At 43.9% G+C, this 15,218-nt stretch overlaps 1 protein-coding gene across 5 annotated transcripts in view; it reads left to right on the top strand.

Annotated features, from left to right (window-relative positions):
* Positions 1 to 15,218, top strand: part of SMOC1 (SPARC related modular calcium binding 1) — a 127,400-nt gene that overhangs the window by 101,303 nt on the left and 10,879 nt on the right. For all 5 annotated transcript variants that reach the window (XM_063159236.1, XM_063159232.1, XM_063159235.1 and 2 more), the window contains exons 10-11: positions 3,531 to 3,636; positions 12,715 to 12,962. In XM_063159236.1, the coding sequence (XP_063015306.1) occupies positions 3,531 to 3,636; positions 12,715 to 12,962 (354 nt within the window). The remainder of the gene's footprint in view (positions 1 to 3,530; positions 3,637 to 12,714; positions 12,963 to 15,218) is intronic.

Below are 15,218 nucleotides of genomic sequence, written 5' to 3'. Positions count from 1 at the left end.
GATTAGAATTTTCTGGAGAGAAACCAGGGTGCCTGGAGATACCCTGGGGGAAGAATGGGCTCAACATTGAATGTTCCTTAAAGCCTGACCAGGACAAGATCCTTTCTGTTTAGCAGGGCTTTTCAGCAGCTTGATGCTCCCTGAGTCACAGAAGAGGATGCAACTGCCAATTAGTGCTCGTATTTGCTCCCTTTCACTGACTGCATGGACCAGGCAGAACAACCCTTACAGTGTACTGAGGTTCCTCATCTAATGGTGGCTTCTCATTTAGCTGGACTTTATTCCTCCTTTTCTGCCTGGAATATGTTTTATTTCCCACTGCTCCTTGTTTTATATTCTGTTTTTCCCTCTTAACAGAGTGGCAAGCATAATTTGCTGTTTGCCTACCTTTTTTCTGCTAGGAACACGTGCTGGGCATTGGTGTCAGTGCAGCTCTTAGAAATGCTATCCCACCTGCCTGTGCTGTTTTTTCCTTCTGGCTCCCTTCTAAGGAGCAGAGTGAGGGGCCTTCACTGACAGGTCAACCCCCAGCACTCTCCTGGATGAGAACTTGAAAAGTTCTTGAAAACACAAGCTACAGTGGATCCCTCTGCACCATGAGGGGGTGATGGACACCACTAATCCTGCAGAAGTAGCTGGTGACTCTGGATCAACTTAATGTTCTAAGGGTACCATAAAGTGAGTTGTTCCTGAGCAGGTTAGCAAAGGAAATGAGATTTGTTCCAGATCTGCCTCATGTGTCTCCTAATTGTTGTCCTGCTGGCTCCTGGCTTCAGACCCCAGACCTTTCTGCTTAGAAACTCTGCTCTCAGCAGGGTTGTCTTCTGTGCAGCTCCTCGTTTTCACAAGTCATGTAAAAATTTCCTATTGCCTCCCTTTCACATTCAAAGGAAATCAACCAATTGGTTCAAATAGTGTGTTGTGGGGTGGGGGTGGGGGGGAAGCCAGCTAAATGGATTACATTAAGGCTCATTTCCCTAGGAAATCACAGTAAAATGGAATAACCTTACATCCTTGATTCCCCATCCCCCACTCCCATTGCTTTACCACCTATCCTTGCACTTCTTCCCCACCTCTTCAGAAATCCTCTGCAAAAATTCTTTGTACTTTGGCTTTTTCTTTGAGACTCTATTTCTGATCTCAAGAAGACAGACTGGTTTTGTTTCCCTTCTCCTTTTCCTTCTCCACTGAAGCCAGAGAAGGGGACAGGAACTGCTTGGTGCAGAAGAGTACATGGGATGCTCTGTAGCTTAGCAGTCTGGTCCCAATATCAAACTCCAGGACAGCTGCCCTCTCAGCTCAAGCCAGTTTTCTGTGCCTTTGTAAACTTCAAGCTCTGTTTGGCTGCACTAGTTGGTATGATTGTTGCCCAGAGAAGTTTTGAATGCCCCATCCCTGGAAGTGCTCAAGGGCAGACTGGATGGGATCCTGAGCAACCTGATCTAGTGAATGGCAACCCTGCCCCTAGCAGGAGGGTTGAAACTAGATGATCTTTAAGGTCCCTTTTAACCCTAGCCATATTCTGTGATTCTGTGATTCCTATTACTGAAAATATCCCTGTCTATGGAGAGATGGGGAGACAGAGGATCTGATCCTGGTTTGTCTGCCTGAGAAATGCTGTGCTGCATGAACTTCTTATGCAATCTTGAGGTTTGTTTGATTAGCTGCTCTTGTATGCAAAAATTTACTGATGAGCCAGAACTGCAGGGGATGAGAGAGAATGTTTCTTTTTTTTCCCCTGCTCTCATTTCTTAGCAGAACTGAATGTCAAGAAAAATTCTTGCTTTAATTTGAGACTGATTGCATCATTTGCACTCGGTTCTGTCAGGGAGACCCCTTACTTTATTCCTCTTGTAGAGGTTTGCCCATTTTTTAGACTCCCAGTGTTGCAGCAGTGCACTTCTTGGCCTGTATGAAGAGACCCTGCGGAGGCCCAGGTGGGAAAGACATAAGTTCAGATCCTTGCACACCTACACATACTCTCTTCACAACCTGTCATGACTGTGGCCAAAAGTAAAAAAGAAAGAAGGAAGGAAAATGTTGCTTATACATAGCAAATGGCAAACTGCTAATTCCTGCAGATGGTGAGATGCTGGGAGCCCAGGGAGATGACTTGTAGCAAATAGTTCTTCAGCCTTTTCATTACCTCAACAAAAAGCTCCTTTAAGTGAGTGGTCTACTCTGGCTGCAATAGCAGCTTACCCATTGCAATGCTGACATTTTCTGGATCATATGCCAAGTGACTGCTGAGGGGTGTGCATGTGTGCAGTGTGCAGAATATGGAGACAGGCTAGGGACTGTTGGTTAGCTATTGCAGTGGACAGAGCCTGTACTACTGCAGAGGAGGGATTTTGTCAGATCAGTCTGCAAGCTGCTTTCAGCTGTCAAGGGATTACAGTAAGTTTCCGGTGCTCTGTTTGTGGTACATGTTCTTCTGTGCTTGTTCAAGAAGAGCACAAAGTGTTGGCGTTGCTCTGTGTTGCTGTGGGAGGCTGTGTGCTGACATCTACTGCCCTAATCAACTGAATAATTGGTAGTGCATGGTGGTTTGGGGAAAGAGGTGAGGGATGTGGTGATGGCTTCTCTGTCACACCAAGAGGAGACAGTTGGATGGCAGGTGATGGGTTTTGGACAAGTTTTGACAATAGTGTGTTGAAATTAGGCACGCCTGTTCTTGGTTCCTTGTTCCTTAGCCTGTTCCAGGCTAGAACAGTTGTCACAGTGTTCATGGGGTAGTAAATAAAGCTCACTTTAAGTAGCAAGTAAACAGCATAGATTGCCTTTTAAAGGTGAGGAGATGGAGAGTTTCATTGTAACAGGCTGGCACTGTTGAGGATAGAAGGTTCTGTCAGTCCATGGTTATGATAGTGGGGAACTAGACAGCCTCAGCACTAAGTAATGGAAATGGTTACCAAGCTCATCTTCAACCCACTTTGTCCTGCTTAAGCCAGCAGTGACTGGAGGTGACAACCACATACCAACTCAGTTTGACATATTTCCTATGTAGAGTGATCATGTGAAGAATGAGTTATTGTGGTAGGCGCTGGCAGGCAATGCTTTCTGTGCCTGAAGAGGAGAGCAGCAGCAGACCTTGCCGTGTGCTCTGGGATTCTTTAATCTGTCAATTAGGGCTTCAGAACAGCCACATTTGCCTCAGAAGGTGATCCAGGAGGAAATGAATTGTTTTGTAAACTTCTCTGCAAGTGTCACCATGGGAACTCCCGTCTGCCAGGCACTTCCAGCGCATCCCTGCGGTTTTGCTGGTGGAGAGCTGGGTGAGACCATAAAGCTAACCACACAGTCTTCCTGCCAGATATTGTTGATTACCCTGCATGTGCCTGGACAAAAGCTGCAGGACAAATTGCCACACAGAGAAACCCACTGAGGGATTCTTCTGCCTTTCCTTAGGGACTGTGTTGATGGTTGTTGCTGTCTTAAAAACAAAAGAGGTTCTGACTGATCTTTGCTGATTTGGGGTAGGGGACTAGTCTGTGTGTTCTTGCATTAAACCTTCTCTTTTCTTTCTGCAGGCTGCCCAGAAGGGAAGAAAGTTGAATTTATTACCAGCTTACTTGACGCTCTGACTACGGACATGGTACAGGCTATTAACTCAGCAGCACCTACTGGGGGTGGGAGGTGAGTCCAGAAAGCACGGCTGAATGCGACCCAGGTGACTGCAGAGCTCTGGGTGCCCCTGAGGTGGAGGCAGGTGAGAAAGGTGTTGCTCTGACTGATTTGGGTTCCTCTGGGTTGCTGAGAGAGGATCTGAGGCTGCTTTGTCCTGTCATCCTAGCTCTGCTTGCCTCCTCCCGCCCCTCCTCCCTGGCAGCTGCTCCACCATAAAGGTTAGTATAGCCCATTTGAAGTGTGAAATGAGAGCACAGTGGGAGGAAATGGCTTGTTCTTTTGTCCCTTGGTGCATGAAAAGACCTAATAAAATGCAAATGGATTGAAGTGTGGCCTAGTGGCTACCACAGGGAGTGAAGAATGTGAACCAAATTCTTGGCAGGACCAGCGCTGTGGCTTTGCTGTGAGGCTGCAGCCAGCCTGCCGATGAGGAGAGGAGCTGTTTTCCATGGCCCTCCCCTCTGACCAGCTGCGTGTCCACCCCTTTTGGAAGGAGCAACAGGTCAAGCCTGTTGCAGGAGGTGGGCAGCAGTCTGTGTTCCTGGGGAACTGGAGGAGAGTTGAGGCTGTGTCTCCCCCTCCTGCTTGGTAACAGCAGATCCCTGCAGCGCTGCCTCAGGCCAGGCCATTGCGAACCAACCGGGATGGATTTAGAAAGTGCTGTTCTGCCTCAGCTAGGCAAGGCTCCCCTGGATTTGCCTGACTATAAAAGGAGTCAGTGCTGGGGCAGCTTGCAGGGATGGCACAATGACTGATGTGCCCGGGTCTGGACATGGAAGTGCCTCTGCACAAATGTTGCTTGTATGGGTATTCCTCCAATGTGTTGACAGTAATGTTGATCCCCTGCTTTCCTCTTTCATAATGGAGAAGGAATCAGTGCCATCTTTTAACTGCTCAAGACTATTCAAGGTCCTGGGTGGCATGGCTGTGTCCCTTGGCTTCAGTATGGACTACTAGTGAACTCATATGGTTTTAACTTCACATTTAGACCTTACAAATCAGTCCAGTGACTTGTGTGTGTGCTTGCCTGCTGAATATTCTGTAACCCGTTGAATTAGTGCTGTGTGCCTAACATGTCTGTATTCATATAAACAGGATGAAAAATGCCCCAAGGATGGGAAATACATCCTTCTCTCCCAGACTTAAGCATTCCAATGTCAATTCTGTCTAATTTGCATGGTTCAAATGCAGCGGGTAGGGGTGGTGGGAAGCCCTGGAGAGTATTTGATATTTATTTGGCATCTTTGGCACTGGGACTGTAACACAGCCAATGTAATCATCACTCTTAAAATAAAGCTTAATATAAACCAATGTTGCAGAGACCAGGGATGTATGCCCCCACTGCGCTTCTATAAACCAGCAGGCTCGCTTCCTAATGTTCCCCAAGCTTTGTGTATTTCCCAGCTTTCAATAGAGGCCTTTCTGGTGGAATTTTTCACTGCCCAGCTCTTCACACAGTCATCACATTGATTTATTTTCCACTCCAATGTCAGCAGCCCAGTTGTAAGGGGGGAAAATTAAATCTTTTAGCAGGCTGTCCTTGGTAAGGCAAAAGACTGCTACCACCCAAATACTCTGCCGGCCCACAGCCATGATTAAATTCAGATAACTGCTCTGGTTTAATTTTCCATGTGCCTCAGCTAGACTAATCATGTACCCCAAATAACATGTGTCAAGCTTTTCCAACCCAACAGGCCATGATGAGACCTTTTTTATTTTTTGAAAAAAGTAATTTCAGGGAATTTTTTATATTTATATAAAAATTTTATCAGTACATATTTCATGCGTGTTTGTGGAGTTGGGAAGCTGTCTCTGTGCAGCGAGTCCGGCTTCCCAAGAGTCCCAAGGTGAGGAATATCCTGAGTTCTCTCTTCAAGAATTGGCTTCTGATGGTGTGAACAGGTGTATTCTTTGCTGGGTAAAAAATGGCTGGACCCAAAGAGTGGCTGGTGGCCAGTCACAAGTGGTGTTCCCCAGGGCTCAGTATTGGAGCCAGCCCTGTTTAATATCACCTTCAACAACCTGGACAAGGGGATTGAGTGTCCCCTTGTCCCACCATGTTGTGTGGGAGTGTTGACCTGTGGAAGGGCGAGAGGCATCTGGACAGGTTGGATCGATGGGGCAAGGCCATTGTGTGAGGTTCTGCAGAGGGAAGTGCCAGATCCTGCACTTGGCTCACAACAGCCCCAGGCAGTGCCACAGGCTGGGGGATGAGTGACTGCAAAGCTGCCTGGCACAAAAGGACCCGAGAGCTGCTCTGCAGCAGCTGAACGTGAGCCAGAGTGTGCCCAGGTAGCCAGTACATACAGACATACAGAATGCATCTTCAGTATCAATATTAAAATTAAGGACCAAAGGAAGAGAAGAGCCTTTCCAAAGTGTCCAGTACTAAAAAAGCTTAACAGTGAGAGTCTTAAGGAGCTCAGACATCCTTAGGGTATTGAAAGAAAAAAAAAAGGTTGGAAGTTGATTTTGTAAAAGCTGAGTATCCCTATAGGGACAAAGGCTCTGCAGGCTCCTAAGTCTGGCAGGGAAGAACGTGATTAACCGAATATAAACAGACTTGTGATCAAAATTTCTTTAAAGCGAGGGCAGTTCCGAGCCACAGTGAAGCCATGAGGGACGGGACTGATTCCCTCTCTCTAAAGCTTTCATCTTAGGCCTGATATGTTTCAGAAGGACTTGCTTTAGTCAAACCTGAGTTGTGGTCCCAAGAATAATTTGACTCACATTCTGTGACTATGATACAAAGGAAATCAGATTAGATTACCCTGCTACCTTCGGTCTGAATCCGGATATGTGAGTGAAAACTTCTGTGTTTGCTGAGTGTCTTTGCAATTAATATCCATATTAGCTTTCTATTTTTTTGTGAGGGGGGTGGGGGGAGGAAGAGAGAGTGGGATGATGAGGGAGAAGCATGGGAAAAAATTAGAGATTGGCATTTGAAATACTACATGGAGCTGTGCTAAGTTGCCCTCAAAAACAATGTAGTAGCAGGAAAGTGAGGCAGTAGCTTGGATTCTTTCAGGCCATGTAAACAAAACCTGATAACACTCTTTTTTTTAAACTGGGCATGCTTAAAACAACCTTGTATTCCCTTATAGGTCTTGTCTTGTTTAAGGAAGTTCAAAGCTATTGACTTTAATTGAGTTACTCTTGCTTTACAATAATGTAAATAATGTAAATGAGATGAGAACTTCCCTTCCTCATGGCCCTGGTTTATATTACAGCATAATAGCCAAATAGACTTCATTTATAGTTTTGAAGCAGAAAATCTCTGGTAAAATTCATTCTTAATTTTAACTTTATAACTCCAAGACACATCTTGTTACTGTATGTTTTCAAAGTAATTAAGGGAGCAATTGTAGAGAATTGGTTTATTAGCCAGTACATTGTATCCTTACTGAAAAAAAAAATTGTTGAAATTTTTCACAAGTGAGTACTATATAATAAGAACAGCACTTAAAATTTAGACTTAGCTTTAGTACATTTTAGTCTCTTTTCTAATTCTGATATAGTCATATTACAGAGGACCTAAATTAAACTAGATCATAGGGAATCTCAGCTTGGGTTTCCATTATCTGAGAAATTCTCTTTGGTCCCTGCCAATTCAGAAATGAGTTTTACTTGCCAAAATGTGTGCATTATGGGTTGCTACATTATCAGCAAACATATTACTGCCTGTGAAATTTGAGGTAAATGGACAGCTTACAACAGCCACCCTTACTTATCATGTAACACAGAAGCTATCAGTCCCTTAATTTACAGTTGCCACTTACTCCCATGTAATAGCCCCCAAAAGTACTCCAGAAAATGCCCCTGAGGTTCCATTTCATGCTCTAGTTGAGCAGTTTGAAGCAGGCAAGCACAGCTCAGCACATCTCCAGGGCGTTCTGAAGCCAATCCATGTTTTAATAAAGATGGACACTTCTAAACAGTGCAGGGAAGTTGATGCTCAACTCCTATTGCATTTCAATTGAAGTTGGATACCAACTTCCCTTTGTCCTCTTATGGAAATTCTAGCCTAATTAAAGATACAGGAGAGTTCATATAAGAGGAGGGTCTTTGAACACTTAGTGAGGAATGAAAGGATGCGATTTTTTTAACCCTCTAAATTATTTATCCTGCAGTCTTCAGAAAAATGGTGTTCAGAATAATGTTTCATATACAACTTAGCCTGAAGAGAGAAAGAAACTGGCCTGTAATAGGGGAGATAACTTTTAACTGTAAAGGAACTATGCATTTCCCATAATTAATTTGGACTGGGTAGTACCCTTTTGTTTAGTCTGAACACAGCTTAGTTTTTTGTTGGCTTCTTGATTCCTTGGCTACAGGAAAGGAGGAATAATGAAACAAATACAGGATCCTTTTGCAATTCCGTTGTAGTAATCCTCTCTGATTCAAACCATGCTCCACTGTTACAGACTAACTTTAGGCAACTGCAAAGGACAAAAAAATGGGAGTAAGAAATGGAAGCAGAGCAAGAACAATTTTGAATTTTACCTCAGTTTATTAAACTCATTGCTTTCCATGCGTAGTGCTGGCGCTTTGGTGGTCATCATCAATGCTGTCATGGGCTTTGACTGGAGGGGTCAGTCACACTCCATCCATTGTTCATTCAGCAACAGCACCAAGCAGGGTATATATATATCCTTGCAAAATGCTTACAAGTCATACAAACTTACAGCTCTAACTCCTTTAGACATCCTGACCACAAACATACCTTGTGTGTGTGTTGGGAATGAAAGCTGGACTAATTAATTTTCTTTTTACTCTATAGCATTTGATACCAGCTTCTTGTCCATCAGTGTTCTTTCATCCTGGAATAGGTCCCTCTGGTTTATAGGCTCTGCAGTCCAGCTAGATGATGGGCTGATCTTACTGCCCTTATGTCCTTCTGCCTCAGCTGCTTATGTTGCTACATAAAGTTTGCAGTACAAAAGAATAGATTTTCTAAGTCTTCAAAACAGGTGCCTGATGGATACTTCAGAGATTGCAGCCTGTGCAGTGGGGCTGAAAGTGTTCAGGGAGCAAAGGACAGCTTTGGTAGGAATGGACTTCAGTTTATTTAGTAAAATGTAGTGGCACATAGTATACTTTGCATAGTTCTGTGGAACATAATGTGATGGCACACTGTACGTGGCTCTTTAGGGCAGTCATGTCTCACATTTGCTGCTCTTGTATACTTTAGCCTCTATTCCTCCCCTGCTTCCCTGCCCCTTCACACTGAGCTAACTGCTCCTTTTGCAAGGGGCCTTGAGGGCTGAGAAGCATTGCAGATTGCATGCACAGTGCAGATTCAAGCTGTCTGTTTGATATTTTGGCAGTCATTCTCCAGCATTCAGTGCAGCTTAAAAAGTGTATGTCCATGGTTTTGCACAGCCTCTTTGTGTTCTTCAGTGACACCAGATGATGTGAAGGCATTCTGTGGAGGTATGCCTCATCTGGAAGATAGCATTGTTAGAAGTTGCTGTACCTTAACACACATATCTCTAAGTGACCTAAGAAATAAATATTCTGCTATAAGGGAGCTCTTAGAATATTTTACAGAAGGAGGAGCAAGAGCCTACTTGGAGAAGACTTTATACTTGATGCCAACAAACTTTTTAGAAAGCTGTTTTGCTGTCTTAAGTCTGTTAATGACAGACCATGCTTTTCTTCACTGTTGGAATATTGGTGGGCTTATGCTGCACAACTGAGCTAAACTTCCTGGCTTTTGTACAAAAGCAGTCCAGCAACAGCAGGTTACATTTGGAAAATCAGTTTACACAGACCTCCTTACTTCACTAGTGCTCATTCTTTAGGACTGACTGTTTTGCCACAGAGTGCTGAAGAGGAACAATTAGGCAGAAAAGTAAGTACAGCTGTAATGCAGTCAACATGAGAAGGCTGTCTTCATTTTGGTAGTTCCTACTGTGTTTTACAAAGCTGCTACAGCACTGAAGCAAGGTGCTGGAATTCAGTGACTTTTAGTGTGATTGGAGTTAGAGCAAGAGATGTTGGAAACTGAGAATGTACAGGACAGCTTTGTTCTGTCTTGATTTTTCTGATTCCTTTATGGTCTGAATGAGAGGTGGACCAATAAATGAAGTTTATATCTGAGGGCTGATTTTCTTCCCTTGAAATAGTATGGGGAGGGAGTGGAGGGACAATCCCCTGGAGTGCTGCCAAGTGTGTGCTCACAGGGCAGTCAGAGCCGGCGGGCATGGCTGGTGCCGTGGCACATCAGCAAAGCCAGGTGGCCCAGCAGGGCTGTGTAGCTGCATTAATTCACGTTTCATGGGTGGTGCCTGAGTGCCTTTCACGGGCTGTGGTCTAAGTCAAGGTAGTTAAATACAGTACTGCAACTTCATCCTCCTGTAGTGTATCGTGGAATTTCACGAGCCAGGGGTATATGGCCACCCTGAGATGATGGGGATGCTTCCTGTGCTGGCATTCTGGTGATAACTACAGATGGCAGGCAACCAGCCATCTCAGGAACTGCAGTTCTGTTAGCCAGCCAACAGAAAGTGGTAAAAACACAGAAATGGCTGTATCTTCCTTTTTCCTAAAGTCATAGCCATTAAACTAATTCCTTTTAGCTTTATTAGCATGTTGCAGTTTTCAGCTTGACCTCTCAGCATGTTTGTAATGGCAAAGATTGATTTAGTGTCACCTCATGAGTCAATGTATTTGTATTAGCCTGTGAATGTCCCTCATTTTCTTTGTGAAAGTGCTGAAGAGAGCCATGTTGCCTTTCTTGATAACTCATAAAAGCTCCTACTTGGTGTGCCCCTGGAAAAGAGGCACTTAAAAATCCTGCTTCTGAGTGCCTCTTCAGTAGTGAAAAGCTCTTGTCTGTTGTCTTTCTGCTGTTGGTTCTAAGATGCTCTGCTATTTTCTCCTTTTCTGCCTCTCCAGTTGTGGGCCTTCAGTAAACGAGGGCAAGCCAAGGTGTGAACAAGGGCAGTCTCACATGCAAGAGCTCAGGTTTTATCCTTCTGTTTCAGCAGTGTATTGCCCCTGGCAATATAGAACTCCTCTGAGCCTGTTGGAAGCATGCTCGTCTTCAAATGATAGCCAGCTTCTTTCCAAAAGGGAGAGAGACCAATAGCTATGGCAATAAATGTCATAAATACAAGACACAAGATGTGTTTCTGTTCTCTCCTGTCATCCTGGTCAATGCATGCAGTTTAGAAAATCAGGACAATTCCTTAACTTTGGGCGGACGGGGGGAATTTTGCAATTTTTGCTTGTCTATAGGTGATTCCTGGTGCTTGCCTGGTATTTTGGTTCCTCAACTAAGGCAGACTTATTCCTAACCCCTCCTTCCTCCTGCACAGTGTTTATTCCATTGTACGTTCACCAGATGCTGTGACTGAATGCCAGCCTGCCTCTCAGTTAAGAATTAAATGAAGAAAACAGTTATAAGTAAAACCCTGGGAAAAAATGTTATACAGTTTATCTGCCTCTCTGTACTGTGTGTTTACTTGTTACAAGGATCTCTGGATAGGGACTACCTTTCTGATTTCTATCCTTATTTGTAAAAGCCATCAGAAAAGGTTAATGAAGATTTCAGTTCTTCACTTAAACTCCATTTCTTGCTTTCTACATGCTGCAGAGTCCTCCTCACAAATGATTTAATTTACCATAGGGGTACCATGTGTGAGGGGGTATTTTTCAGGCTGTGTAGCTGCATTTTAAAGGCAAAACTCATCACACCAACAAGTCAAAAGAATTTTCTCTCTCCTAGTTGCCAACAAAAAAAAAAACCCAAACTTCAGTGACTATATAAGTATAGATTCTACTAGTTTCTGAAACAAGGTCAACAGCAGTCTTGGAGAACATTTTATAGGGTATTTGGGTTCATGTTTCTCCATCAGCTAGAATGCTCCAAACTCACACCAGAATCTGGCTGCCTGCAGTAGGCAACTGTTCCTCTCTCCTTCCTGGGGAAGGAATTTATGCAGCAGCTGGATATGTTTACTGGAGTAAGTCAGAGCAAACAGTGCCAGTGTAGCATGTCTGACTACCTATCCACTAATTTCCATGCACTAAAATGCCTTATTCTTGGAGGAAGAAAGGTTCAGGCCTCAGCCTCATTTCAGCATCTTTTCACCTTTCTCTGTTGGCATGCGCATCATACGGAGAAAAGACAGACTGGCTTAGAAAGAGTTTCTTCCCTGGTTCTCAGTGTCCCTGAGGAATAACCCCCTTTCCCACTGCTGCTGTAGAGCACCAGACACTGCTTCAATGGTATGACATAACAATACCTGTTCAGTGATGGCATGAGGTTGACATGCAGCATTCTGTATTTGTGTCTATAGCTGTTGCTCTTCCTTGTTTTTTTCTCCTTTTCCTCTCTGATATTATTGTTGTCTACAGAAGGAAAATATGAGTAAAATAGCATCAAACTTGTAACACCACAATGATTAAGAAATGAAACAAACTGAAGTTGCCAGCTCTGTAGTACTGCTTTTAATGGATTTATGGTTTTTATCTTCTGTGGAACTCTTACGTGTATATCAGGTATGTGAAAAGCATGAAAAATGCAGAAAATACAGTAGAGGAGTTCAGATTATGTAAACAGATCCAGGGAGAAGAATATTGTATCTTGCCAAGGACATTTTCAAATAATGAGTGTCTCTTGCATTAAATTAATTTGTTCCCTTTCTGAAGCTAGATGTTACTGTCACAGAAACTACCACAACAGCTGACACTCATGGGTCTCTTGCTGGTAATTTGAATGGAAGCCCAAGGGCCAAAAGGACCAAGGAGATTGTCTCTTGCCCTCTAATGAGGATCATTCTGGGATTAGACAGAGTTTCAGCAACTGGTGTGAGGAGAACCACAGCTACTGATGGTATCAGACTCCAAGATTCTCTTGGCAATTCACTTGTTAATGCTAAAGGACATTTTTAGAAAAAATTCATCTATCTCAAAAGAGTCCAGCTAAAAGGAGGAGATTGGAAGGCCTGTGTTTTTTGCTTGCTTTGAACACAGCATAGCACTGGCCTGATTCACTGAGCAGCTCTTGCTCCTCAGCATGTGCTTGACAGTGTTGGTGTGAGCACCCCTTGCTGGGGGCCTGTGCTTGCTCTGTTCCAGGTTCTCTGAGCCAGACCCCAGCCACACGCTAGAGGAGCGAGTGGTGCACTGGTATTTCAGCCAGCTGGACAACAACAGCAGCAATGACATCAACAAGCGGGAGCTAAAGCCTTTCAAACGTTACGTGAAGAAGAAAGCCAAGCCCAAGAAATGTGCCCGGCGTTTCACTGACTACTGTGACCTCAACAAGGACAAGTCCATCTCGCTTCAGGAGCTGAAAGGGTGTTTGGGAGTCAGCAAGGAAGGAGGTGAGTACCTTTTCTTCCTCATTGCATGGCAGTAAAAACTGAAAAACTTGACAAATAAAAACTGAGCTACAGCAAATTCAGAACTACATTTTCTCCCAGCTATTTCAGAAGTGCCACAGTTTGTGTGAGCAAATGAGTGGGATTAAAATACTGCCATGCAAATGTAGTTTGTTACTTGTGTTATGGCTCCATCTTCTATGTCCTATCACAGACCTCTGTGCTAAGCACCATACAGAAACAAGGCAATAGATAAGAGTTCTTGGCCAGACTTATTCCGAACTTTTTCTGTTTGTACTGTTGATGTCCTTGGAAACTGTAGTTAAGATCAGGTCCCTTCTGAGTAATACCATGCTAACAAGATTCTGTTGTCTCAGCCATGCAGGTTGGATGATGTATGAGCCAGCACAAACCCAGGCCTTCTCTGGAGACCCTGTTTACTAACAGAAAATAATATTTATTTTCATTGCTAAATTCAGCATGCAGGAGAGTGGATGATGCAAAGAGAACAACTCAGAAAACAAGCATAGGGCTGTACTATTGCCCTTTTTCAAACTTAAATTGTACTTTGAGATTGGTAGAGAAATAAGGCATGTGAATAACCTATTTTCCTTCTGTTTAGTGTCTGAGCAATCAACCCACCCTCCTGCCCTTTCTTCCTTTTTTCATCTTCACCTCATCATCTGTTGAGACCCAAACCAAACTGATATTTTTGGAAATTTTAGGAATTGAAACAGTTCAACCCAAATTCAATAATTATCAGTCATTCTTGACTGTGGGCAGACTTGCTTGGCAGGAGAAGGCAAACAGGGAGATTCCAGGGGACTAATTTCCTGTGCAGGTGTTTTGGCTTTGCAGCTGTTGTTATATATGTGTCACGGTAGTTGGGAAGGGTGGATAGCTTTTTTTTCTGCCATCTTAATCTTTCCTTAGTCCTTTTCTCAGATTTAGCACGAGTGGGAAGGGAGTCAGTACATTTGGTGTTGAGAAGCTGCACTTTCTAGGTGCTTTGCAAACATCTTAGTTACCATAATAAGCATATGGCATTACTTGTCAGCTGTGAGAAGCATTCAGCTTCCCTAGCCCTGTGGAGGTGTTTTTTAGTCATCAGCACCTTACTGAGGAATGACACACCAAAATAGCAATCCTTAATTTTATTACCTTCCCAATAAGACAAATATGCCAAATGAGTTTTATTGCTATTTGGCCTGCAATAAGACTCTCTGGAATCTGCTGCCCTGGCCAACTGGATGTTCAAAATTTAGTTTATGGAAGGGGAAAATAATCAAAGAGAGAGAAGAAAGAAAATGTGAAACTTTGAGCCCATATGAAGGGGAGAGAAGGCAGTGTGACATTGTTGTGAGTGCCTGGTTGTCCAGCTGTTTGCTGAGAACACATCCTTGACCTTTCATGGTTTCTTCTCTTGTATGAGGACAGGACTGTGGTCAAAAAGGGGCTCTGATCTTATTCTGTCATGCAGCTCCACGTACCTACTACAAACCTGATGAGCCTTGAGGATCAAAGATAAAAGGATAAGTTAAAGGATGGTGAGGACTAAAAAGCAGGGCAGGGGGCAGTGCAGAGAGCAGGTACTAACATGGAAGAAAGAAGTGAGTGACAGGGCTCCAGAGGTGCAGTAAACAAGTTTGTAATGCATCTTTTTTAAGAAGTTGTGAAGTTGTGAGGTGGTAGATGATATATTTTCTATGCTTCTTATTCATAAGAACTGTTAAATTTAGAAACAGTGAATATCTTTGCCTTTGACATGGTCCTCCACAAATCCTCTCTAGACTGGAGAGAGATGGTTGGTTTATTAGGTGGATAAGGAATTGGTTGAATGGTCACATCCAGAGGGTGGAGGTCAACAGCTCAGAGTCCTGATGGATGTCAGGAACAAGTGGTGTCCCTTGGGATTTATACTGGACCAGTGTTATTTAATATCTTCATTAATGACACGGTGGCATTGAGTGCATCCTCAGCAAATTAGCAGATGACACCAAGCTGAGTGGTGCAGTTGCCATGCCTGAATAATGGGATCCAGAGGGACATGGACAAGCTCAAGAAGTGGCCCCATGGGAATCTCATATGGTTTAAGACAACCAAGGGCAAGGTCCTGCATATGGTTAAGGGCAATCCCCAATATCAACACAGGCTGTGGATGAACAGATCCAAGCAGCCCTGCCCAGAGGGACTTGGGGGTGCTGCTGGGTGAGAGGCTGGACATGCCCCAGCCATGGGCACTGCCAGCCCAGAGAGCCA

The sequence above is a fragment of the Melospiza melodia genome, chromosome 6 (assembly GCF_035770615.1).
Source record: "Melospiza melodia melodia isolate bMelMel2 chromosome 6, bMelMel2.pri, whole genome shotgun sequence".
In the NCBI taxonomy this organism is placed as follows: domain Eukaryota; kingdom Metazoa; phylum Chordata; class Aves; order Passeriformes; family Passerellidae; genus Melospiza; species Melospiza melodia.
Note: the sequence above shows the minus strand (reverse complement) of the source record. Positions and strands in the feature narration are given on the sequence as shown.